This window comes from Puma concolor, chromosome E3 (genome assembly GCF_028749965.1).
Source record: "Puma concolor isolate L17-30 chromosome E3, mPumCon1.1.hap2, whole genome shotgun sequence".
Lineage (NCBI taxonomy): Eukaryota > Metazoa > Chordata > Mammalia > Carnivora > Felidae > Puma > Puma concolor.
Window position 1 is genome coordinate 3,718,892 of NC_141682.1, and position 25,548 is coordinate 3,744,439.

Sequence of the window (25,548 nt, forward strand, 5' to 3'; positions counted from 1 at the left end):
AGTTCTAGAGGCTCTGTCTGGGGGTTTTGTGATGGTTGGACTGGAGGTACGGGTGAAGGATGCTGGGAAGAAGGCACGAAATTACAGGAGCCCACCTCCAGGCTGTGGAGACAAGAGGCAATGGATCCTGAAGACGTGTCACGGGGAGTTTGGGTGCTCGTTAATGCAGGGGGACTCGTTAATAGAGGGGTGGAAAGAATCACCCAGGATGGCCTAACATGCTGAGTTTATGTGACTGTCGATGAAGAAGCCAGCAGTGAAGATGTGGAAAAGTGGTCTGGGGTGAGGACGCGGGGCTGGACTGGGACACACCGGGTGTGCAGTGGCTGTGGGGCATCTGGGCCCATGTGGCCGATGGGCAGCGGAGGGGCATCTGAAGTGGACTGGGGAGGGCTGGCAGTTCGCAATTGTGACCTTACTTTTCGAGAAGGAGTTAGGGAAGGTAACTGAAGATGTGGTCTAAGCACAGATGGAAACATTTGAAATCAGTTCTACCCCAGGGTGTCTGTGCTGTAAGATCCCAGGCAGTTAAAGCCACCTAAGCACATGAAGTCACTCTAAGGATCGGGTGGGCAGATCGTGGGGCGGGAGTTAAGACAGGGGGGAAGCCACTGGGCTCTAGCCCAGTCATGCGGGACCTGCAGGTTTGGGGACTGAGGGTACAGAGAGGGCACGCAGGGGCCCGTGTGGGGTCTCAGAGAAGGAGGCACCCTTGCCTGGATGAATGGTACTTTCTGCACTCGTGTAGGAAAGCACAGCCCCCTCACGTCTGTAGACAGTGTGGTGGGGGGAGCTAGTGGGGGACACACTTTACGAGAATCCCCCTTGTAGCTCTCCATTATGTGCGTGTTTTCATTCTTTGGCAGAAGAGGCAAGGCACTGTCTCTGCTCAAGCCGCAGCCAGGTCCAGCTGGGTAGCAGACCTCTCTTCCCAGAGAATATTCATTAAAAACACAAAGTGGCGGGGATGCCTGGGGGGGCTCAGTCGGTTGGGCATCCGACTTTGGCTCAGGTCACGATCTCATGGTTCACAAGTTCACGCCCTGCGTTGGGCTCTGTGCTGACAGCTCGGAGCCTGGAGCTGCTTTGGGTTCTGTGTCTCCCTCTCTCTCTGCCCCTCCCCCCTCATGCTCTGTCTCTCTCAAAAATAAATTTAAAAACATTTTTTAAAAAACCCACAAAGTGGCAGAAGATGACTCCTTTCAAACAAGAGAGAAAACTCCTGGCTCGATTCTTCACTAAAAAAAAAAAAAAGAAAGAAAGCCCAATTGTTGCTGGTTAGTGGACAGAAATGGTGGGGAAACATCCCATTAAGCTCTGTGGCCAGGAAATAGAACACGAAACGCACTTAGACCCACCATTAGTAGGTAAAAAGAAAAATTGGACGTTTCTTTCTTGGGAATTGAGAAAACTGGAAGTGATACCATCTTTTTTGGGGGGAGGCAGGCAAGGAGCCTGTTTTTCCTGTTCAGAATGTGGACCGTCTCACGGAAAGGTGGTGGTCGGGTGCTAGCTTGGCCCCATGGGGGCCGTAGGGACGGCCTCCCTTGCTCTCTGGCTGACGGCACCTCCCTTAGCTCAGCAGCCAGCAGGCCCCCTTCCACAAAGCTCCCACGCGATGGGAACTCGGGGGCTGGGGAGGGGAGGGTGGGCAACACAGTAAAGAGGAAACAGAATATAAATTTTAAGCCCAGACATTGCCAGCTGCTTCCAGCAGAGCTGGAGGACAGCATATTTGGGCAGGAATCCAAGAAGCAGAAACACTGAGAATATAAAAGGAGCAAAAAGCTTTCTTTGCTGCTCTATCGATTGAAAAAAAAAAGAAGTCAGTTCAAAAATCCATCAGAATGTCTTTCTGGAAACTCAGAACTGGAGGAATATGAGCGCGTTTCGACAACCGTTCTATTTTACCGTCTTCCCTGCTCAGAGAGTGGCATTTGTCAGTGTTTGAGCTTATCCGTAAAAAGTCTTTTGAAAGTTCCACCCAGATAAGTGTATCTGCCGAGGCTGCTGTTGCCATTTGGTTTTTTTTTTTTTTTTTTTTTTTTTCAAATTACAAGTTGTGTTAGGAAGCTTTGTCCAGGTACCAGCCGAGCACCGCGTTCTGAATCCGCCGTCTGCAACCGAGGCTGGCCGTAGCCGGCACAGGGGCGAGGCTTCTCCGAAGGAAGCCTCCTCTGCTCTCTGGCCGGCCGGCCAACACGCGTCACCCATGACTTCGCGCTCTCCTATTTTAAGCTTGACATACTGCCCTGTTTCTCCGGGCCTTGCGTGCCACAGCCCCTGCAGAGCGGGCGAGGGGTCCCTGGCCCTGAGGGTCCGTGACCGTGGATCGTTCACCTCACGCTGGGCTCCGGGACTTCTTGTCTGGGTGCCTCTCACAAATGACTGTCGGGATACTAGGACGACGCAGAGCTGAGAATAGCGGCCGGTGTCAGGCAGCATTTCTGTGCCGGGGCCCTGCAAGCTGCTCTCCTTGTTTTATTCAGCTTTATTCTCACATTTGCCTGGCCCGGGGAGTTATTTTTATTGTCCCCGTTGTGCAGAGAAGCAAACGAAGACTAGAGAGTGTGAGGAACTGCGGCGGGGACGGGCCTCGAGTCCGGCCGGCTGCCCGTTAAGCCGCTGTTCCACCCCGCGACCCTCTGATGTCAGAAGGGCTGCACAGGGCAGGGCCCCTCACAGGCCGGACGCCCGGGGGCCAGGGGCTGCTTGTCGGGACCCAGCCAGCCTGGTGGTTCTCATTAGATCAGATCGAGGAGAAGGAGAGTGAAGTGTGGCATTCTCCCTCGGCCCGTTGCTTGGGTTCTCGGCGTGGCTGGGACGAAGCTGAGCAAAATAATGCACGTGCCCAGAGCGCAGACACTTTCCACCTCGAAATCCCTCACCCCCGCAGGATTTGTACTGGCGTTTCCTTCGGCTCTGGCCTGCGGGCTGCCCTTGCCGGGTTAGAACTTTCCACACAAATCTGACCCAAAGAGAAGGGACTCTTGTGCTAACAGGCGACTTTGTTTTTAACTTATTTTTAGAACCAGGAGCTGTGGGACATCTGAGTTTCACGGAGATTCTGGACACATCCCTCAAGGTCAGCTGGCAGGAGCCTCTGGAAAAAAATGGCGTTATTACAGGTTAGTGTCCCTGTCTTCTGAAAAAGGAAATGCAGACTGTGTCCCAGCAAGGAGATGGCCTGGTCATACCCCGCACAGCCCTCCGGGTAGACGTGCACTGGCGGCCTCTTTGGGTAGCGGACGTGTCCACCTGGCCATCGGCAGAGGGCAGAGGGCTTGGTCGCCACGCCCGAGATCATGCCCCTGGGGCCCCACGTCCTTTGGGGTATTTCTCTGTGGGCCACAGCTTTCGAGTCAGAGGCCAGGCCTCCGCGCGTTCTCTTAACGAACCTCTAGAGCCTTTGATCAGGGAGAATCGGCATTTTGTGGCACATCCCTTCACACACACCGTCCCCCTCGATCCTCGAGGCGATGCGGCAAAGTATGTGGCCGATATCATGACGGATTCTCAGAGGACGCTGAGGCCCAGAGGGCCCTCCTTCAGCAGGCATGCACCAGACGTCCACTGTGTGCAGACCCTTTGCTAAAACGCTGCGATCTGGCAGCGGCCAGGGCTCCGGGAGCCCCACAGGGAGGCCTGGGTGTCCTGGCTCGGGCTCCTTGCCCCTGGCCCTCCGTACAGGGCCTTCGGGGGACCCCGGCTGACCGGGGCGGCCAGCCTGCCCTGCCCTCAGACACGCTCCTGTCTGACTTCAGGCGTCTCTGGGGAGCGGTTTGTCTTTTGTAAGGCTTTGATGATTTTTTTCGTATAGAAGAGGCTTCACCTTTTAGGTTCAGGCTTAATTTAAATCTTGGCTTAAAAAAACAGTTCTGGGTTTGGTTAACAGCCATGCAGGCTTCGGCCTCAGGTAAAGGTGGGAAGGACCGTGTCCACTGTTGCAGGGGCTCTGAGGGCTTCAGTTCACCTCTCAGACCCTCCGTTTCTTTGTCTGGACAGTGGTACAGCCCTCGTGGGGCCGTAGGGAGGAGGCCCCGGGCGGCTGCGCACAGCACCATCCAAAGCTGCGGCCGCCAGCGGCCCCTTCCGTTTACTGAGCGCTTTGTGAAATGTCAAGCCAGCCACTCGTGTCCCCACAGCGCGGCCACGCGCCCTGGGACTCTGCCTGCGGCATCTCCTGTCATGTCTGGGGCTCCTGCCTCGGCCCTCTGAGCCTGGACCCGGAGGCCTCAGGGGGACCCAGCTCCTGAGCGAGTGGCGTCCGTCCTCCCTGTGCATCTGTGACAAACCTGTCCCTCAGCGGATAATTCTGACGAACCTGGAGCGCGTTGCCCCTCAGCGGATAATTCTGTAGCCTGACCGCCTGCAGAAGCCCACGGAGGCCCTCCTGTGCCCGACACTCCAGAAGCCCGCTCATGCTAGCCGCGCACTGGAGAGACCAGGAGTGACGTCCGTCCCCGCTGCCCGGCCACGGGGCCACGTCCTAGACAGCAGCAGTGGCGACCCCAGGCACTTACCACAGGCAGGCACCTCAGCATTGCAGGATCCTGTTTAGTTTGGAACCAGCACACAGAGCACCTCTCACAACCCCTGTCTGAGACCCTGGTGTCGACGTCCCAGGGTCATGTGGCCGGCACGGGGGGACAAGCGTCTGTGTTCTAGCCTCTCCCTCCTCAGTGTGACGGCGGTGGGGTTCACACCATGTTCCTAACCCCGACCCAGGGGCTCCCGTCTTCCTGGGGTCATGGGCTCCCACCAAGTGTCTCCACACACCTGGCAGCTCTCTGGATGAGGTCCCTTGGTGCAAAAAACTTAATTATATGCAAACAACTCAACAGCTGAATTTGAAATTAATGGAAGCCTACCTGCCTCTGTATCGCCGACACCGCCAGAAACCCAGCTCTGCAAAGACAGGATGTGGGCAAAGGCGTGTGGCATGCCGTGCTCCTGAAATTGAGAACCGTGGTCCCCTGTGGACACAGGTGGGAGGCACCCAGCATCACTGTGTCCTCGCGCTGTTTCTGGGGCTCCAGGCAGTGTCCCGGGTGCCCTAAGGCATAGCCTGGGGACTGCCTTCCTACCCTAAACTCCTCTGTTCCCTTCCGTTAGTCGGGAAACTTCCTGGTGCCAACCTCTCCTGCTTGTCCACAAAACACTACCTTGTCTCCTGAGCTCGGCCAGAGACCCCTATAGACCGGTGTGCTTAGACCACGTCCCAGAGGGCACACAGGCCCCAATGCGGCCTCTAACCCTGACTTTCGACCAGGGTACATCTGTGGGTCTGGTTCTGCCCTCGGAGCTAACGTTTTGAAATGCCTCCTGTCAGCAACGTTGTCACTCCAGGAAAAGGGAAGAGTCACTATTGAAATTGGACAGCAGGGCCCAGATCCGTTGTGTATCCGGCAGTCCCCTCAGCATCCATCAGATCGCAGGTGTGACTGCGAAACGACAAAGGCCTCCTGCTGCCTGGAGCGAAGAAACTGAACAGAGTGTGGGTGGGCAGAGCAGGACCTCGTAGACAGCAGCAGCCGGTGTAGGTGAACTTTGTTTTCTGCCACACAGAGGGAGGAAAAAGCAAAGCAAGCAGGGCCGGGGAGAAGCGCACAGAGGACGACTGCCCTCGGAAGCAAAGGGCGTCCGGCTCAGATCCCTCAGGGTCGGCTCCAGTCCTGTGGCCGGAACGAGGCTGTGCTCAGCGCCAACTTCAGAGACGAGGCATCCACATCTGCGTGCTTGGGCCCCGTGACCACCGTGTCTCAGAAGTCTGGCCAGGGCTCTGTGGTGGACCCGTATGGACCCGGAGACTTCCCTTCCAACAGAGACACAGTTGGCCCCCGCCCCGTCCTCTGTGAACGCACCCCACACCTCGCTCCCGGTGTAAATCTTCCGGCGGGCGCGCGGGCGCACGAAGTCACCGAGCAGAGGCGGCGTCCCCGGCTGAGCCGTGGTTGCCAGTACTCGCGATTTACGATCATCTGTTCTCGCCAGCTAATAGGGCTTAATGAACTCATTTTCGTATTTTATTTAAATAGATACCTGTGGTTACACGCAGCAGCTTCATGTTGTTCAGCACGGAGCTTGGCCATCGGAGCTCCTGGCTGCTGGTGTCCTGGTGCTTTCTGGCACCGCCGTGACCTCAGAGCCACGGGCGGACGCCCCGCTTCCCCTGTCAGCCACGTGGTCCCTGTCTCGCTCTGTCTGGCTGCGCTGTCCCCTTTCCTACGCAAACTCTACAGCGTGCCCGGGTCCCTGCAGCTCTGGGGAGGCCTGCGGAGGAAGAGGGCCTAGCGGAGCCGAGGCCCGACGGCCGTGGTTTCCTTGGCCCCACTGCACGGGCCCCCCAGTCACCTCCCCGGTGACCCCTGCCCTCAGCGAGGCCCTCCCCCGGCCCAGGCGGCGCTGCCCTGACAGGTCAGCACCCTCCCTCGACCGGGCTCCCGGGGGGCGTGCCAGCAGCAACACAGAGTCTGCCCCGGGCTCCGGGGGGAGGATTTCGCCAAGTGCAGCAAAAGGAAAGCCTGGTTTGTGGGCAAACCCGGCCTCCAAAGCCACCCACCATCCTTCTGGAGGCTCCCTGTCAGTGCAGCTGCTACTGGGGCCGACGACAGCGGCACGGTGTGGTCCTCTGCGTGGGGCGCTCGGTGGCCGAGACGCCCGGAGGAAGCCGTTCTTTATCCACCTCCCAGTCAATTCGCGGCCAGAAAGAGAAGGCCGCCCCGAGCAGGGGCGGCCTGCCCGCCGAGCAAATTGCCCATTGCGCTTATTGTAAATTCCAGCATCTTCCACTCTCCCTGCGTAAACCCTGATTTATGAGGGCCAGGATGCAGACAGACAGCTTGTGATTGGATGTACTGCTCTCTTGTAGAGAATTTACTTCAGATCAACAGAAAATTATTTCTGAAGCTCCTGCGGCCGTTCGTCTCCGTTAGGCGGCATCCGGAGCAGGTAGGAGGCCCGCTGAAGGTGCCGGGCGCCGGAGGGGCGGCCCCTCCTGCCTCCTCTCGCGGCTGGAGCAGGTGAAACGCCCCCCGGCCAGAGCCGCCAGGCACAGCCGAGCTTTCCCGCGCCCTTCCTGAGCAGATGAGTGTCGTTCGGTTTCGTTTGCATCCGCAAGGGTCGTGGCCCACCCGGCGACCAGCTGTGATGCTGAAGGACTCCAACAAGGCCCCCCCACTGAGGACTCCAATTGGGTTTGGGCTCCAGGTTGCCATGACGAGCACCATGCCGTATCTCCGTGAAGTTTGACGAAGGACAGCTTTGAAACGGATAAAACTGTCTGACTGCCAAGCCCGTAGCATTTCGCGACACCTCCTGCTGTATGTTCAGGGAAGACGCGGCCATCAGACTGCTCAGAGACGTGCCAGGTGGAGCCAGGGTCAGGGCTTCGGCGACAGGGCCGTGCACGGGGGAGGGCTCCGTGGGGAAGCACGCATCCCCGGGCCAGCCCTAGAAACCCTTGGCCGCTCCCAGCAAGCCCACGGACCTCTCTGCCCCTTAGTTTTCCCCGCCGTAAAGGGGGTAGCGACGGCTCTGACCCGGAAGGTCCGCTGTGAGGATTAGATGAACTGATGTGCTCAGGACGCCCCCGAACACCAGGAACTGTGTGTTTGAAGCCAGTAATTTGATTTTTAGTCGTACAATTAGATCCAAATTCCGAACTGACAAAATGAAAAGAACGGGTCGGCCTGGCGCGCTGAGAAGGAGGGAGGCAGGATGTGGGGCGGGAGGTGAGGAGGGAGAGTCTGGGGTGTAGGGGGAGCAGGGCAGCCAGGTGGGGCGTCACCTGCGGGGCCCTGTGCCGGGGAGACTAGCGGGAGGCGGGCAGGCAGCCCACAGCCCAGATGGGTGTAGCAGAGCACAGGGGCCCGGGCGGAGGTGATGTACGCAGAGGCACCCAGCGGCCAGTGGCCGGGACCCCTCTGCTGCCCTCCTGCCCCGGACGCCTGATCGGCACCGCCCAGCTGGGGGGCCTGGTGTCTGTGCCCCGGAGCCCCCGGGCTGTGGGACTGCAGACAGGCAGCAGCTTCTGACATTAATTTTTTTTTCGAAATATTAAAGTCCCAAGATGCTCTCTAAATTCTTATTTACCTTAAAGCACAAGTTTCTAACTATATTTATTGCCTTCATCAGAATGAGCTTTAAGACTCCTCTCAGTGCTTCAGTGTCCCGAGTTTATTGACTGGAAAGACAGACGAGCAAGCGTTTTCGGTGGTTCCCCTCCCCGGGGGGCCCGGGAGCGCTCTCCATCACTGTCTCCCTCTTCAGGAGCCACTCTTAAGGGTCCCTAAGCACATAAACTCCCCTCCACGGGGGGCCGATTCAGGATCTTGCTGAGGCTTCGTTTCCCTGAGCCTAAAATCACGGTGGAATCCGAGGCTGACTAAACTGTAGTCTCGAGCCCCCCGCCGGCCCCCGCCCCAGATGGAACAGCGTCCAGGGGAAGGAGAAACTTCACCAGGAAAACTGGAGGCTCGGAAGGTGGGGAGCAGAAGTGGCGCCCGGGCCCAGAGGAACTTTTTAGGCAAAGCACTTTGTGCGGGAGAGAGCGTCGATCAATCATTTCGTGAGGGAGAGAGTGGCAGTGTTTCCACAAATTAGTTGCGACCCAGGCGCTAGCTCCTGATTTAGAGCAGGGTATAATGAAAATACCAGCCTACGAAAATGGAAATATTGATGAAACGCATCCACGTTTTGACAAGAGTTGAAATCAGGCGCAGCAGGCTGGCGGCCATCACTCTTCTCTCCGCCACCCACCCAGCTCAGGGGCTGAGGTCGCCAAACCCAGGCAGCCCTCTGGGTCTCGGCGGGGGGGGGGGGGGGCGGGCGGGGAAGGCACTGTGGGCCCGGGGGGGGGGGGGTGGCACTGGGCCACAGAAGAAGGGGCCCGACTCCGAGTTGGGTTTGGGCAGGCTGCGCGTCCTCCCGGCCCCCCGTGCTGTGGCGGATGTTCAGACACAGCGCATCTGGCGTGCCCTCGGCTCCCGGGAGGCCCGGCTAACTCTGTTCTTGCTCCTAGGCTACCAGGTCTCCTGGGAGGTATACGGCAGGAACGGCTCCCGGCTCACCCACACCCTCAACAGCACGACTCATGAATACAAAATTCAAGGACTGTCCTCGCTCACCACCTACACCATCGACGTGGCTGCCGTCACCGCGGCGGGGGCCGGCCTGGCGACCTCGTCCACCATTTCTTCCGGAGTGCCGCCAGGTCAGTAGAGCCCAGCTGCCGCTCGTCTGAGGACGTTGCCCTCAGAGGACGTTGCCCTCAGAGAACGCCGACGCCCGGGGCTGAAGGCAGCTCCGTGTCCCGGCCGCCGGGGACCTTCAAGAGAGGGGTGTCCGCTTCCTGCCGGCGGTGGGGTGGGAAGCGGGCCCTGTGGCCTGAGTCAGCCCCGTCTGCCAGCGCCTGCTGTCGGGTGGGGGGGTGGGGGCGTGGGGGGGATCCCGCCCCGGGGAGCCAGCTGGCCGCGGGGTGCGGCCCTCCAGGGAGACGGTAGTCGGGGCCTGCAGGGAAGACGGTGAGAGATGTGGGTGTGGAAACCGAGAACAGGAAGCATGAAACTTCATTCCCCGAACTACACAATGGAGACTTGGGTGGAGATAAGAAGAAGGAGTTGGAGGAGGTGGCAGGGGAGGAAAGATCTTGCAGACAGAGGGAGAGGCAGACGCGTCCCCAGGCGCCGGGGGCTCAATTATCTTCCCGAACATGCAGCACGCTCGCTCCAGCCTTGGAGAATGGCACTCAACTCTTTTCTCTCTAATCTTAAAGTTTCTGTTCAAAATACATGTTTTTCCTGGGAATTCACAAACACAAGTGAACGCGGGAAAGTGCTGTGGGCTCTCGGTTCGACTGTAATTCCAGCTGTCAGTCTCTGGCCACTCACAAGATGCCAGTTTGCCTCGTGTTGGCTGGTCTTCGAGGGTTAGGCCCTGAAGCCCCCTCTGAAGTCTGCACGTCCCCCCATCGTGCCCTCCGCCTCCCTCTGCCTCCCACTCCGTGTTCACACCCAGCCACTTTCTTGGAAGGGGGACACGCGCAATCCGGAAGGGACGCAAAGCAAATAAAATGGATAGAGTAAAAAAAGAAATCCGCCCAGGAAAGAGTGCATTCTCCTCACAGGGGCCACGTTCACGAGAGAGCTCGGCAGCTGCCACTCCCAGCTGGGGTGCGATGAAGGAGGAGGGCACGGTGTCTCTTCTCCTCTGAGCAGCGTGACCTCGTAGGACGCTCTCTAGAGGCCAGTGGCCACCCACTCTGCCAGCTGGGCAGGTGTCCCCAAGCCAGTCTCTGTCCCCAGATACATGATCACTGCACCCTCTCTCCGAGGTGGCGGGTCGGCACGGCCACCCACAGCGTATCCCAGGGACTTTTGGGGCCCGCGGATGCGGGCGGGACTGGAGGGTTTGCCTCTGCAGCAGGTGCTCAGGTGGTCGGGGACCACGCTTCCAGGCAGTCCGGTGTCTCTTAAAGGCGTTTACAAAATGAGTTTGCTTTTTGAAAGAGAGCAGTCTTTGCCAGAAAGATTCGTTTCTTCGCCATCAACAGCCCGTTCCCACAGCACACGTTTAAGATACTGTTAACGCCCTAATAACCAGCGATGATGGCGGGACGCTGGATGTGTGAGAATTGTCTCACGCTCAGCGACGGACGGCGACTTGGGGAGCATCACCACGTGTAACCAGGTCCCCCTGGGTCGGCTCGGGCACCTTACGGACCTCCAGAGGCACCACGGAGAGAGAACTCGCAGGGAGAGGGCCCCGCTGTGCCAAGTTAACCTTGGTGAACTCACCTGCAGCTGGACACGGGTCCAGGGCCTGGAGATCTGTCTGGAAGCAAACTCACACCCACCGTCACATCACGCTGGAGGACTGTGCTCCGCTTCATGCACTTCAAGCTCACAGCCACTAAATGTCTGGAGCACCACATAAAGAGTCCAGCGAGCTGAGAAATACAAAGACAAGAGTCATTTGTCCTTCGATTTAAACATTTCCTGCTTCAGAGTCATGAAACTAGACGCGGAAAGGACCCTTGAGGTCCTGAGGACCCTGCCTGTGCCAGTGCTGTCCTGACCGCTCACACGGCCTTACTGTCCCCATGCGCGTCCCGGTTTGCAGCCCCCTGCCCCCTCCCCGCCGGCGCGACATGTTCCTCGGACACGGTGCGGGCTGCCCACCGCCTCTGCTGCCTGCACGGCGTCCTTGTCGGCTTCACCCCATCCCCCTATCCTCCCCTTTTTTGCTGCCCAGATAAGAGCCCATATTTCAGACTCACTGTATCCCGCTTGTGAGCGGGACCGGCTCTCTGGGGGAGCAGCCTGCCCGAGGGTCTCCACTCGGTGAGTAGGCCAAAGACCCACGTAACCTCCCAGGGTGGGAGTGTGTCTCCCCCCCCCCCCCAATTTCGTTGCCGGAGCAACTGAACTCAGAGTGGGGAGAGCCTTGCATTTTCACCCGAATGTGGTTGTCTTGGAAACCGGACCCGGGAGCCTAAGGCACCTGGCAGCGATACACGGCACCTGCTGTCTTCCGCCCGCCCCGCTCCGCTTGCCCCGGCTTCACGGTCCTCACCAGAGAGACGGTGGGTGTTTGGTCTCTGTGCTCTTTCTGGGGCCAGGAAGAATGACATCCGCTCACGCTTCCTTCCCTCAGCCTGTAGCTGTTAATTACCGGCTGTGCACAGACACGAGTAAGTCCCACCTTCCGAGTTTATCGTCTGGGGCCGCGTGTGTCCTCGCCCCACTGCAGAGGCCGTGGGGCCTGATGGGCGGCCCTAGGAAAGTAAGGATCGTGCTGGGGTCACGTCCCGGGGAAGCAGTGCCTCTCGCTTAGGGGTATTGAAAGCAAATCTGGGCGTCTTGAGACCGTGTCCTTGCTGACACATTTGATGCGTTTCCTAAGCTCTCAGAACCTCGCCTCTCCATGTTTTCTGTCCTGTCTGTCTAGAGCTCCCTGGTGCCCCGTCCAACCTGGTCATTTCCAACATCAGCCCCCGCTCAGCCACACTTCAGTTCCGCCCCGGCTACGACGGGAAGACGTCCATCTCCAGGTGGATCGTAGAGGGACAGGTACGCGCTCGCGGAAGCGGACGGAGGGCTTTCCAGAGAGCCACACGGGGGCCTGCGTGTGGCGGTGGGAGACTCTGAAGAATGACCGGTCAGTAGCGCGGTGACCCTCGGGACAGCGGTTGGGGAGGTGGTCGTGTTTGCAGGACAAGAGACTGGAGACGACAGGCTGCTGGGGGCAGGATGTGGACGGACACGGGAGATAGGGACGTGAGCCTGTGGGCCATGGAAGGAGTGATTGCCAGTGCTCACATTCAAGTTTTGGCTCCAAACAGGTACCCAATTGGATAGCATCCTTGATTTATTTCTTTTTAATTCCATGTAACAATTAGCCACCAAATGTACGCGTGCGTGAATACGTGCCGTGAGGACAGCATGCTTGTCCCAGGCAGTAAAACGAAAAGGAGGGGTTTCTGTCTTGGGAGAAAGACGCTCAGGGTGCTGGGAAAGGAACGTGCACATCGCAGTGGAGGACCCAGCAGGGAGGCCCGAGGGCAGGTCCCACGGGGTCCCGGAGACGGGGGTAGTGCCACACAGGCCACGTGTCCCAGCAAGAACAGGAGGTAAAAAGCTAAAGAGACAAGTGATGGGAACAGCAACGTCTCCGGACCGTTCTTGTCTGCAGGAACGTCCCAGCAACACTCATAGCTGTGCTTCTGCCCTCTTGCGAGATAAGTCACTCCTGCAGATTGGCCGTCGATCAGGGAACAGATTCTATTCAGATCCTCCAAGCTTTCACTAAGCAACTATTTCCGAAAACCTCTGCAGGATTCTGGAAGCCCAAACCTGTTCGTCGGGACTCATCGATAAATGAGACCACAACAATTATTTCCTTAGGAAATAAAGTCCCCCCCCCCCCACGTCAAGTTGAAAATAGCAGGTCCCCAGTGAATGGGAATCAAGATGATGAAAGCGAACTTTAAAATACGCAGAAGAAATTATGGGAGAAAATCACTCTATCTCATGAAAACCAATTCTAGGTCTCAAGGTCCCTCAGAAATAGCTGGGCAAGGCCTGCGGGAGCACGTGGTGCCCTCTGTATCACTGCCCACGGGAGGGCTGCACCCCGGGGATGCCACGGATGCAGGTCTCCCAGCTTTAGGCCTGCGCGTGAGGCTCAGCAGGGCCACAGGGATGTGGTGGCTCACCGGACGGAGGCTTCGCTTCATGCCTCTGGGGCCAGCGGGGATCACAGTGCTCTGTCCATATTCTGTCTACCAGAATTCAGTCGCATGGCTCCAGTTTAACGTGAGGGGGTCTGGGACGGCTCTCGGTGTGCCCGAGAGGAGGAAACGATGTGGTGGACACAGAGCAGTTTCTCTGCCACAGGACATTTGCTCAGTACTGCTGTCCCACGACCACATCTTTAATTTTAACGTAAAAAATTTTAAACATACCGGAGAGGAACTCCCATATACCCATGACCTAGACTCATCTGTTCTATTACCTAGATTCATCTAGTCCCCCTCTTTATTGTTGCTGAGCTGGGATTTTTTTAATGCTTTTATGTCCTAAAATGCAGCTATGAAAAATAATGGTAAAGATTATGTTTGTTGACTTACTGACATAGAAAGGTGTTCCCGTACATATTATTTAATGTAAACGAGCAGATCAAACGTAGTAGGAGTTGTATTACGTGAAGTCATTTATGCAGAATTATGTGGTCATGTTTGTGTATGGAATGGTAATGTTCGCAGCTAATCTGGTTAGGCAGTTTGACTTCTTTATATACCCATAGATACACATATACATAATTACACACACATACACACACACACATCTATCCATTATCATCACTCCCCCCCCCCAGTTTCATTGGGATGTAATTAGCATATGTCACTGTCTGAGTTTAAGGTGTACAATGTGCTGATTTGATTCAGCTACAGCGTTTTAAAGCTCAGACCACACACCGTTTCCCCGCCAGATTTCTAGCACATGTCTCTAAAGTGTAGGTGCGTGTAACTATTATGTGGATGAATTTCATGAACATGATGTTGAGCAAAGGAAGCCAGACTTGTGTTTCGAGTATATACTGTTTGATTCCACATATGTAAAGTTCCAGAACAAGAAGAAGTACTTTTTGGGATTGGAATCCTGGCTCCCCTTGGAGTCTTACAATTCCATTGGGGGACAGCAGGGCTGGAGCCCCCATAATGCTGCTGGTGTTGTTCGGTCTGGAGTTGGGCTCTATACGTGTGTTCATCTTGTGTGTGCGCCCTTGCTTGGTGCACTTGTGTGCATGTCTGTATTTCCTTTGATAAAAACTTTACATTAAAATGTGGATACTTGCGGGGCGCCTGGGTGGCTCAGTCAGTTAAGCATCGATTCTTGATTTTTGGTTCAGGTCATGATCTCACGGTCATGAGATCGAGCCCCACATTGGGCTCTTTGCTGACAGCATGGAGCCTGCTTGGGATTCTCTCTCTCCCTCTCTCTCTGCCAGCTCTTGCAAGCTTATTCGCGCGGTCTCTCTCTCAAAATAAATAAATAAACTTAAAAAAATAAAGCCTTTAAAAAAATAAAAGTAAAATATAGATACTTTCAGTATTATAATTCAGTTATCACACCTGATAAGGTTAATTAAAAATTCCTCATTATCATCTAATAATCAGTCCACGTTCAAATTTCCCAAGAATATCTTTTTACTATAGTTTTGATGAAAAACAAGATCCACACAGACTTGACAGTATGCATTTGGTTGTCATGACTCTTAAATTGTTTAAAGAAATTTCTTAATAGTTTTATCAGGGTTTAATTGGCATACAATAAACTGGATATTTCTAGACCGTACCGTTTGGTAAGTTTTGACTTAGTTGTACGTATTCTTCTGAATACGAAACCCTCACCATGGTCAAGTTGATGAGCAAACCCATGACCCCTAGAAGTTTCCGTGCGCCCTTTATGACCCCTGGCACTCTTGCCCCTCCCCGCTGCACATCCCCAGCAAGGGTGAGTCTGCCTTCTGTCTCTGCAGGTTTGGACCCTTCATCTAGAGCCCTCCTGTGGTACCATGCCAGTGCCTCGTGGACGAGTCCCAGGCAGCTGTCTCCTGGGTGTCCCACGCTGGAGGGACACGCTTCACCTCCCTGTGCTGTCACTTGGTTCCTTGGCCCCATGTCTCCTGCACACTGGAAGTTCACCCCAAAACCCTGACCAGCGTATCCTCGGGGATGCATTCCAACACCCCCAATGGACCCCTGGAACTGGGGCAGTGCCGACCCCTGTATATGTTGTGTTTTTCCCTAGATGTACATACTTACGATGAAGTCTAATTTATAAATTAGGTGCAGTCAGACACAAACAACAGTAACTAACAGTAAAATAGAACAATTATAACAATTCATTGAAGGAAAAGTCATGTGAATGTGGACTGTCTCCCAAAACACCTGACCGCACCAACCCACCTCCCCCCGTCGCCCCCCCCCGCCACTCTGGGTGGTCATGGGAGGTGTAAGATGCCCCAGGACCGGATGGAAGCAGGAATGATGGAGTCTGTGACGTGTGTCAGTCAGGGGGAGGGTCACCCGCCTCTGGACCAGGCGAAACCGTGGACGAGGGCAGACTGCTGTGGATTCCCCCTTGTGCGGCCGGTCACCTCACATGGCAGCCGGGACACACAGTGGCCCCCCGTCCCGCCCTCGGGGACACCAGACTGACGGGCAGCCTGTCCCTGTGCTTGTGCGTCCCTGTCAGCCTCCTAGTTAGCAGTCTCAGCCGTCGAGGGCCTGCCCTGAAATCAGTATTCCATTAAGATCTTTAACGGTTTTCTCTCATCTGAAAAGAAGCACGTCCCTTGTCCGTCCCTCAGGCAGGTCTGTCACCCTGAATGCAGGATAAGTGCCTAGTCCTCTTCCTGAACCCAGTCTCAGTAAGGGACTGGTCCCCCGCTTACTCCCAGTGTGAAACACAGCTTTCTCCCTCGTCCCTCCTTTCCTCCTCCCTCCCTCCTCCCTCCCTCCCCCCTCCCTCCCCCCTCCTTTCTCCTCCCTCTCTGCTCCCCCTCCCTTCCTTCCCTCCACCCCTCCTTCCTTCCCTCCCCTTTCCTCCCTCCTTCCCTTCCTCCCTTCCTTCCCCCTGCTGTCACTTTTCCTGAATTATCAATATGAAAGCATAATTTTTAAAACTGTATTCCGTGCGCTTTCAGTCGCCTTCAGCCCTTATTCTTCTTGAACCTAAACTTGATGCATCTTGGCCAGTGGGCAGCCCTTCCTGTTCTGAGCTTCCTCACCTGGAGATCCCAGTCCTTGATGGTATTGTACAGCAGGATGTCCCGGGATCATCCTGTGCCTTCCTGCCGCACAGCTCCAGCTCAGGTGGAGTCATCCCCACCTGGTTTCCTTTAGGGTCAGATGGCGTTTATAGACGAGAGTCTGGGCACCGAGGGTGGCAGAGGGGTGCTCACTGCCTCCAGCTGGGCATTCTGGGTCTTTTCAGGGTACAGAGAAAGGAAGCATTATGAGTTCATACTGGGATTTCCACCTCAAATGTAAGATTACTTTAACTTTGAATTTACACTTGAAATAGCTTTACTATAAAATTGTTTTTAGAAAAATTAGCATCATTACTTACTTGCTTTATCCTACTATTGTATAAAGAGTTTCAAAAATAGAATTTCAACGGTACGACTCCCAATAAGAGTCCCGAATGCAGTTGAGGTATTTGTCCTTGGACTAGATTATGCTACAACAGATTATAGTCAAAATCCTGAATTCTAAGTTATTTTCTCTGTTTGGTCGAGTCATCAACTTAATACAAAACTAGGTTCACTCATTTCAAGGTCTGGTTTGGCTGTGTTCTTTTTGCTTCAATATTTCCTTTAAATTTTCTTTAAAAATCATTTTCTAAAAAATCTGCTAACACACTGTAAGTTCGATTTTATTTTTGAACGTGTCACTCATTTGCAAGAGCTCAGAGTCAAAACCATAAAAAAGGTATATTCGGAGAAATTTACGTTCCTCTTTCTGTCCCCCCCAAACCCCACATTAGGTTTTCGGTTTATCCTTCTCCGTTTTCCGCAACATAAGCAGCTACACGCGTTTGTGCCCCACCCTCTTACTCCGAACGCAGCAGGCTGCACGCTGCTCTGTCCCCCTAACAGCAGGTCCGGGAGGCCGCGTGCACCGTCGGGCCTTGGCGCAGACGCAGCTGTCCCCGGTGCCGGTGTGCCAGCGCTGGCTGACTCCGCCGGCGGGCCCTCCCTTTTCTGCCCTAAGCGATGACCAAAACCCACACGCTCTGTCACGGTTCCATGGGCCAGAGGTCCAGTGTGGGTTTCCTGTGCTAAAATCAGCATGTCGGCAAGGCTCTGTCCCTGTCCAGAGGCTCCAGAGGAGGATCCGTGTCCTTCCGGTTCAGGGGTCGTCAGAATCCACCTCCTCGTGGTCCTAGAACCCAGCTGACCGTCACCACCCCCGGCTTCCAGCGGCCACCGTGTTCCTGGGCCCGAGGCCCCCCTTCCTGCACCTTCCCAGCCAACCGTGACCGGTCCAGGCTCTCTCGTTCCTCGACTCCTCCTCCTCCTCCTCCTCCCATCTCCTGACTGTGACCACCCTCCTGTCCCCCTCTGCCACTTGTAAGTACTCGGGTGAATAGACTAGACCCATTCAGATAATCCAGGATAATCTCCCTATTTCAAGGTTTTAACCTTAATCACATCCGCAGAGTCCCTTTCGCCCGGTCAGGTAACACACGCACAGGACCCAGGAATGACGGTGTGGGATTCCCCGGGGTGGGGGTGTTATTCTGCACTAAGGTGGTCTTCAGCCTTTTGCACAATCATCTTGAATTTTGGGGGTGGATTCCTGGGAGCAGACTTACTACATCAGACAGTGACTGTCTGTAAATTTTCTGGTCATTAGCAAATCGCCACATTTTGTGGGGACATTTTGTACTCCCATCAGCTGTGTATATAAATTTTCGCCATGCCAAAAAAAAAAAAGAAAGAAAAGAAAAAACCGCTTCTAATTTATCAATCATTTTTTGCATGCTTTTGCGTTGTCAGTCAGAGAAAGGTCTTCCCCACTCTCTGGCGATAAAGGAACTCACCTCACTTTCTGCCGCCACTGTCCGACTTGCTCTTTCGCATTTAGCTCCCCAAGCGCTTGGAATTTGTCCTTATGTGTGGAGTGAGGTATGAATCCATTTTTATAATTTTGCAAATAACTCTGTGATTATCTCAAAGCCGTTTAATAAAAAGTTCCCGTGATTTTTTTTTTTTCCTCCTCCTGATTTGTAATATTAAATTCCCATATGCGCTTGGGTTCATTTCTGAACTTTTTATTCTCTTAGTCTGGCTACTCATGCAGTAATCCCACATTCTTTAATTATAGAGGCTTTAAAATGCGTTTTCGTATCTGATAAGGTCTTCCTGACCCCCGCCACTGCACACGCACCGCTTGACTTGTTTCGGATCTTTCTGGCTACTCTTGTCGATGGTGAGTCCTCCGTCCAGGAGCACGATACGTCTTTCCATTTGTTTAAATCTACTTTTCTCGGCTGTGTTCTCCTTGGCAAAAGCCCTGGGCTCTCTATTCCTACCTTCGCTCTGCTCTGAAAAAGGCAGGAAAATCAAGGGCAAGAGTATGGGCTTTGCATCAGGCAGACCTGACGCCCCCCCTTTCCTCACCGTCTCTCCCTGCTCTGTGATCCTGGACGTATTTCTTAAGTTCTTTGTGAGCCTTAATCTCATCTGTGAAATGAGGACAGTAGTACTATTCACAAGATCGCCCTGAGGATTAATTAATGTGTGTGTAATTTTAATTACATTTTTTGACATTCTGCTGGCCTGTAGAATCACAATTGATTTTTGACTATTTTTCTTCTTTTAATGACTGGCTCTAAGCCGCCAGTCTGCCTTATGGCCAGAAACTTTTGAGAATTCTCTTCTTACTTTATTAATTCTATTCCAGTTTTCTACAGAGAAGTCCTGTCATCTGTTCAAAGCGACAGCTTTGTTTCTTCTTTAGAAATCTTTATCTCCTTCATTTCTCTTTTTTTTTGTTTCTTTTAATGTACTTAATCTATTGTCTTGATGGGGGGGGAGGGGAGCTCCTCCCGTAGTGTATTGAATTGGAGCAGTGATAGAACAACGTTTATATTATTACTACCTTTCAAGAAATTCTGTTAAGGTGTTATCAATTACGACGTGAAAACATTTATGGTTGGTCAGTCATCCCTTTTTATAGCTAGCTGTATTGCATTGAGACCGTTCTGTTCTAAACCTGGTTTGCTAGGAGTTGTTTCCTGGTACTTTAGGATTTTAAAAAATCATTAAGAAGTTTATTTTTATCAAAATATTATTTTGCATCTGTTGAGTCATTTGAGGTTTTTCCTCTGTCGTCTGTCGGTAACAATGTGTGCTGATAGTCTAATGTTCAACCATCCCAGCGTTGGGATAAACACGACTTGATCACGGTGGCTCTTCCGTTTGGTTTAGTCCGGAGCCAGGATTTTTTGTATTCTTGTTCTTAAGCGAACCTGGCCTTTTCTGGTGGTTGGTTTGGCTTTTAAGACCAATAGTTTATTTTCTCCACAGTTTTCACAAAGACTGGATTGCCCTTCAGGGATGTGAGAGGCAGGGCTGCTGACTCTGAACTTGGGCGTAGACCAGAGCCTCAGGGGCATCTTCCCAAGGCCCTCTTCGTTTCCCAGTCCTGGCTGAGCCTTAGCGAGTGGAGTGCGGGGCGGGGAGGGGATTGCTGTGTGGGTGATAACTTCCCGGGTGGAGCGGTGGATTAAAAACTACAGGGACCGCAGGGACCACCGCAGGGACCACCGCAGGGACCCTGGGCGCTGGGCTCCAAAGGGGACACAGTGATTCGTCCTCTCTATGTCTCCTCCCAGGGCAGCATGGTCTGGGCAGGCTCTGTGCCTTTCCGCAGGGGTCGTGCTCCCCCAGGTCGGTCTGAGAGCATCCCATGTGGCGAAGGTGGACTCCCCGGGTGTGCGCCCCGGGCTGCTGTGCTCCTCGCTGGCTCGGTTTGTAGCTGTCTGTTAAAAGCTTTAGCTGGAGTTCGAGATTGCCCTGAAGTTCATATTTGCCATTCGCCTCGAAAGTATTGCAGCACTACTAAAAAATTGTAAGAGTACCACAGAGAGCTCCCTTCACTCGGAGACCCCATACAAGTTCAGTCCGTTGTCCCAACATGTCCTCGGTGGGAATGGATCCAGCCCAGGATGACACTCTGCCCCCGGCTGTCACACTGTCTCCAGTCTCCCTCAGCCTGGGTTAGTTCCTCAGCCAGTCCTTGATGTTCATGACCTTAGCAGTGTCAAAGGTTGCAGGCCATTCATTTCCTCCAATACCCCTCAATTCGAGTTTGTAAATTTCTTTAGGATTAGAGTCAGGTTATCCCTTTTTGGTCAGATAGTGGCAGAAGTGGTGCTGGGTTCTTCCCACTGCGTCCTGTTGGGTTTAATAAGACATTGATAGGCCCCATGACTGGTGGAGTTAATTTAGCTCACACGATTAAAATGGGGTCTGCCGGCTTTCTCCACGGTAGAGCCGCCTTCCTCCTCTTCACAGTGAGTAAGTGTTCTGTGTGGAGGTATTTAGAGATTCTGTGAAAATCTCATTCCCCTTCCTGCTCACATCCACTGGTTTTGTCATCCACTGAAATTTCTTGCCTGAATTAATTAGTACAATGAGGGCACCAAATAGTGACTTTTCTAATTCAGTAATTTCTTCTCCATTTATTGATTGGACTTTTTACTGTAGGAGACAGTTTTTCTCTCCTCATTTATTTATTCATTCAGTTGTTTATATCAGAATGGATTCGTGGATTCCTACTTTACTTAACAGATTGTAATCTGCTGTCGTTGCTAACGTTGGTCGGTGCCCGGCTCTCCCGCACCGGCGGGGGGAGGCCCTCCCACCTGGTTTTCATGTTCTCCCCATAAGCCCCCGCCGCTCGAAGTACACCCTTGCTTTTTGGCAAAACTAGGTGTTCTAGGTTCATCGTACTATTTCCTCTTTGTTTTCAGCCCTTTCTCCAAGGAACCTTGGGGCCTTTCAGTGGAGAGTGGTATTTAGAAACCAAGATCTGGGCACCACGTGGGCTCACTGCCACTGGCTGTCACTGTGTCCAGGCCTCCTCAGTGCCCAGAGCTAGGAAATGCACATGCTCAGGTGCACACACACCTACACCTCAGTCTATTTCTGTGTCTGTCTGTATATGCCGAAAATCGCTAGTTCCCACCAGCACCTCCAAATACAGTTTAGAACCCCTTGTGTATTCAGGCCGACCCTTTCCACATTGACACTAGCCCTTCTTTGGCTCCCACTGACTTCAGTTATTTACTGATTTGCCAAATCCCCCTAGATGTGGGCCTTCCTCCCAACCGAGTCGGCTGCCAGCTGCCTGGATGTAGGTCCTGACCCCCCTCCCCCACACCAGCTGCCTTTAAAATTGTAACATGCAAATGTGAGTTATCAAAATCTAAAGTTAGCCATTATCTCCATCTTCCTCCAGGTGGTACAGGGTTCTAAAATCCCTTCACTCTGAGCCAGTTGTACTTGTTATTATGTCCAGTATTTCACATCCACCATGTTTTTCTGTATCCCTAAAGGCTGTAATTATTATGAGCATCTCCTCCCACAGACAGCACTTGCTTAGATTTTGCGATGGGTTTGGCCACGGCTACATGTCACATTGACATGGGCCTCAAGATATGTCCCTTGCTCCCCGAGCGCTTGGCCGGGCATCTAAGAAGACAGCTTTTGTTCCGTATCCAGCCCTGCTCTGGCTTTGGGGGTGGGAGGCTAACCTTAAAGGTTATCTAGTCTGCCATACTGCTAGAACGGGGAGTCCCTGACAAATATTCTCTCTAAGGTGTCTTAAAATTAACTCAGCAAGCCTAACAATTCTGGTAGTGGTACAGATGGTTGAAACTTGAAAACCAAAAGAGAATTTTTCCCCCTAAAGTGCATTATCTGAACTGCTTGTGTTTCAGTGTTCCTAAACTGTAAACATTCATCTGTATAAAGAAACCTCGTTCCAAACCCCAGAAGGTAAAGATTAAAGACTTTTCCTGGGCTCCTTAGGACAGAGGACAAGCGATGAGCATTTTACCGCTCTGTGTGCTGAGAGCCCCACATCGCTTCCGTCAGAGAGCGGGCATGCCCTTCTCTAGTGACCACGTGGCCACGTGAAGAAGATGCCCTTTTCCTCAAACACCTGGATTGACTCCATCAACAGACCGCTACCAAGCTTTATGTCATACTAATCCAGTTTGGGCTGAACGCATTGGACTGGTTCCAAACATACACTGAGTTATCCCAAGAAAATTTCATAATGGTGCGGCAAAGGTTAGCATGAATATCCTTTTTTTTTTTTTTTTTTTTTTTTTTTTTTTTGGCCAAACCAATCCTACTTTTATTTGCGACCCGTTCCTACTAACTTCGGAGGCATATAGCAAAGGGTGTGCCTTGAAAAGTGAACCGATGAGCATCTCCTTAAATGCCTTGGCAGGCACTTCACCGCTAGGCCAGGGTCCAGTCTTCTGGGAGCTCCAGGCAGAACATACTCAACTCCACCCACATCACCTGCTAACACTCACACGGCCCCTCCAGGGGAAGAGCAGGTCTGCAGCTCCTCCTCTCGCTCTCAGGGCCAGGACTCTGGCCACGAGATCTTTCCAGAAACCCCATCCTGACCCTCTCCTCGTGCCACCCTGGGCATTCACCACCTTTCACGGATCACCTCCGACTCACCCCCCAGGAAAGGCCATGGACAAGTTCGCCAGGAATACGTGGTGCCCAGATGAAATGGTCGGTGACCTGAGGACAAATGGCACAGGCTTGGGGGTCAGAGAGCCTGGACCTTGAATCCTAGCTCTACCCATCCCAGCCGGTGGCTGCAGGCAGGCCACCCAGCGCTGGCTCTTTGTCTGTAAAACAGATATTCCTACCCATCTTGAGGGGTTGCCAGAGAATTCGAACGCTTTGTCATACTTACTTCTCTAAGACACACGTGCCTCTGCTCTCTAGGTAAGAGGCACTTTACAAATGAAATCTCTTCCGGGTACCTGCCAGCCTGCAGGCGTGTCCCTGACCTGTGCCCCTGACTTTCGTCTGTACTGCCCGCCCACGTGGTGTTCCCTCCATGAAGCCTCGCTTCAGCTGGCCCAGCTGCTTCTGCGAAAACATCTCGGTGGGTTCCCTAGGCCAGCCAGGCTCCAACTTTCCTAAACTCAGAACAACAGGGCCCTTGAGACTATAGCTGGAATAGGAGAAAGCTTCTGGAACATTCTTCACCTAATTCTCTTTGGACGGATGCAAGCTGAGCCCAGGCTTTCTATGCTGTGAGACTCCAGCATCCCCTCTCACAGCTGCTCTGTGCCTGGTGGGGGGCCTGAGTTCAGAGAGGAAAGAGACGCAGGAACACTGGGTCCAGTGAGAAGTCGGCCACTCAACGACATACCACACGGGAAGCAGGGGACGAGTTCCTAGGGGGCCCCGGGTGCCAGCAGAACACGGGAAGGAGAGACTTCACCGGTTCAGGCGGTGGCAGAGGCCCGGGAAGGAGATGGCGTCTGCACCCTGACTCGAGGAACCAGGAAGGTGGGTCGTGGCAGGCGACGGCCGAGCGGCCTTCCAGGTGTGAGGATTTGGGTCTTACCAAACACTTTGTGGCAGGAGAGCATCGTTTTCTTCCCTTTGACCCACTTCTCAATCATACGGTCTTTGCAGAAAAGTTTCCTTTAGATTCTGACTGCTTTTAAAGCGCACCGGGAGGCTCGTATTACTTGGCGTTATCTTCAGTGAATTATGGGATAAAAGATCCTCGGAGCAATGCATTGAAGGGCCGCGTGATAAGCTGATGCTCAGATGTGGGTTCAAGTTGTAGAAAGCAGCTTCTATAGGTATTTCTCGTTCGGTAACGCTTTGCTTAATTAGTAACCTTTGACTATAGAGCGAGCAAAACACCTCTTCCCCTGTTTCTACGCATAGAAGGGGAAAATGCAAATGTTCTATGTTCTCATTTGCCGCTCCGTTCCTGCTTGCCTTCTCGGCACCCCTGCCGACCCCTGCCGTCTGCAGCCATTTGCTGTGCTCTAATAGCCAAAATAACATCTAGTCTTCTCAAAAAGGTTGCTTCGAGCAGGTCCCCTGTACTGAAGACGCTGGTGGTACAGATAAAGCTGTTTCCATCCCGAAAACGGGGAGGGGAGAAGAGCCCACTTAGTGCTTATTTGTGCATAATAGTACCATTTTCTTAAAAGGAACTGTTGTAGAGAGTGTTACGGGCTAATAAAATAAAGCACACGCCTGCCGACTGCGGTCTCCCGGTAACTAAAGAGTAGCGGAGACGGAACAGGTGGGGCGTCAGGGATGCCCCAGGTGGCCAGTGTCCACGGCAGTGGCATGTGGAGAGACGTCCCTGGAAGAATCTGAGGTGCCGAGCGAGGTTCTCTGCTTCCCGGGGCACTTCCTGCCGAGGGACTGGATCTCGGGCTGGCGAGGGGACGGCCAGGCTTCGTTTTCTTTCCCGTTGGCTGGCGGGCTCACCTGTGAGCGCGGCTCCCCGGGCGAGCATATCCCAGCCTGCCGAGCCACGGCCTCTCTCAGCGAATCTCTGCCAGCGGCGAGCTGCAGGGAAAATGTCCAGGCGGACGAGTGCGTCGACTTTCTCTTAAGCCGATGCCCGCGCAGCCCCGGTGTTTCCCTTCGTGCCCACGCTGCCCGGGGCTTTAGGCCAAGCGTGACCTGAGAATTCTGGGACCGTAGCTCTTCTCCACTCCCTTCAGCTGGATTTGCCTCCCGGCTGCACCTTTGGCCACTCCTTGTGGTCGAGTCCTTGCCACGCCCGTGCTCTGCCGAACCGTAGCCTCTGGGGAAGATATAGCCCTGACTCTGACAAATAGGAGAGAGACTGATGTCCAGCCGTGCAGGGGAAGCAGACGGCTGCAGGCCTCAGAGGAGGCTGAGGTTTTTTAAAAATTTTTTAATGATTATTTACTTTTGAGAGAGACAGAGAGACAGAGAGAGAGCATGAGCAGGGGAGGGGCAGAGAGAGAGAGGGAGACACAGAATCGGAAGCAGGCTCCAGGCTCTGAGCTGTCAGCAAGAGGCCAACGCGGGGCTCAAACCCATGAACCACGAGATTATGACATAGGCCGAAGTCGGATGTTTAACCGACTGAGCCACCCAGGTGCCTGGAGGAGGCTGAATTTATGAAGACGTTGCATTTGAAAGTAGGAGTTGTGTACTATCTTCAGCGTCTTCTTCCCTTTAAGAGCCCACCCGAATGTTAAAGAGCAAACCTGGAAATATGGAGGCTGAGAGAGATACTAGGATTTTGCAATAAAATACTTAGAGCTGCAGCTTTGCCCTTGACCTTTGCAGGATGGGCAGGACGGGTAAGGACCTGTGGGGTCCGTATGGCCGGAGGCCAGACCAGGAAGGGACAGGCTGACTGGCAGAGCACAGCGCCAAAGCAGGAGCGTAGGCGCATTGGTGACAAGCCAGGCTCCAGGCTGA

General features: G+C 53.8%; 1 protein-coding gene across 2 annotated transcripts in view; it reads left to right on the top strand.

Annotated features, from left to right (window-relative positions):
* The window catches only part of SDK1 (sidekick cell adhesion molecule 1), an 888,233-nt gene that overhangs the window by 739,230 nt on the left and 123,455 nt on the right, over positions 1-25,548 (top strand). For both annotated transcript variants that reach the window (XM_086692476.1, XM_086692475.1), the window contains exons 20-22: positions 3,030-3,128; positions 9,023-9,214; positions 11,950-12,071. In XM_086692476.1, the coding sequence (XP_086548602.1) occupies positions 3,030-3,128; positions 9,023-9,214; positions 11,950-12,071 (413 nt within the window). The remainder of the gene's footprint in view (positions 1-3,029; positions 3,129-9,022; positions 9,215-11,949; positions 12,072-25,548) is intronic.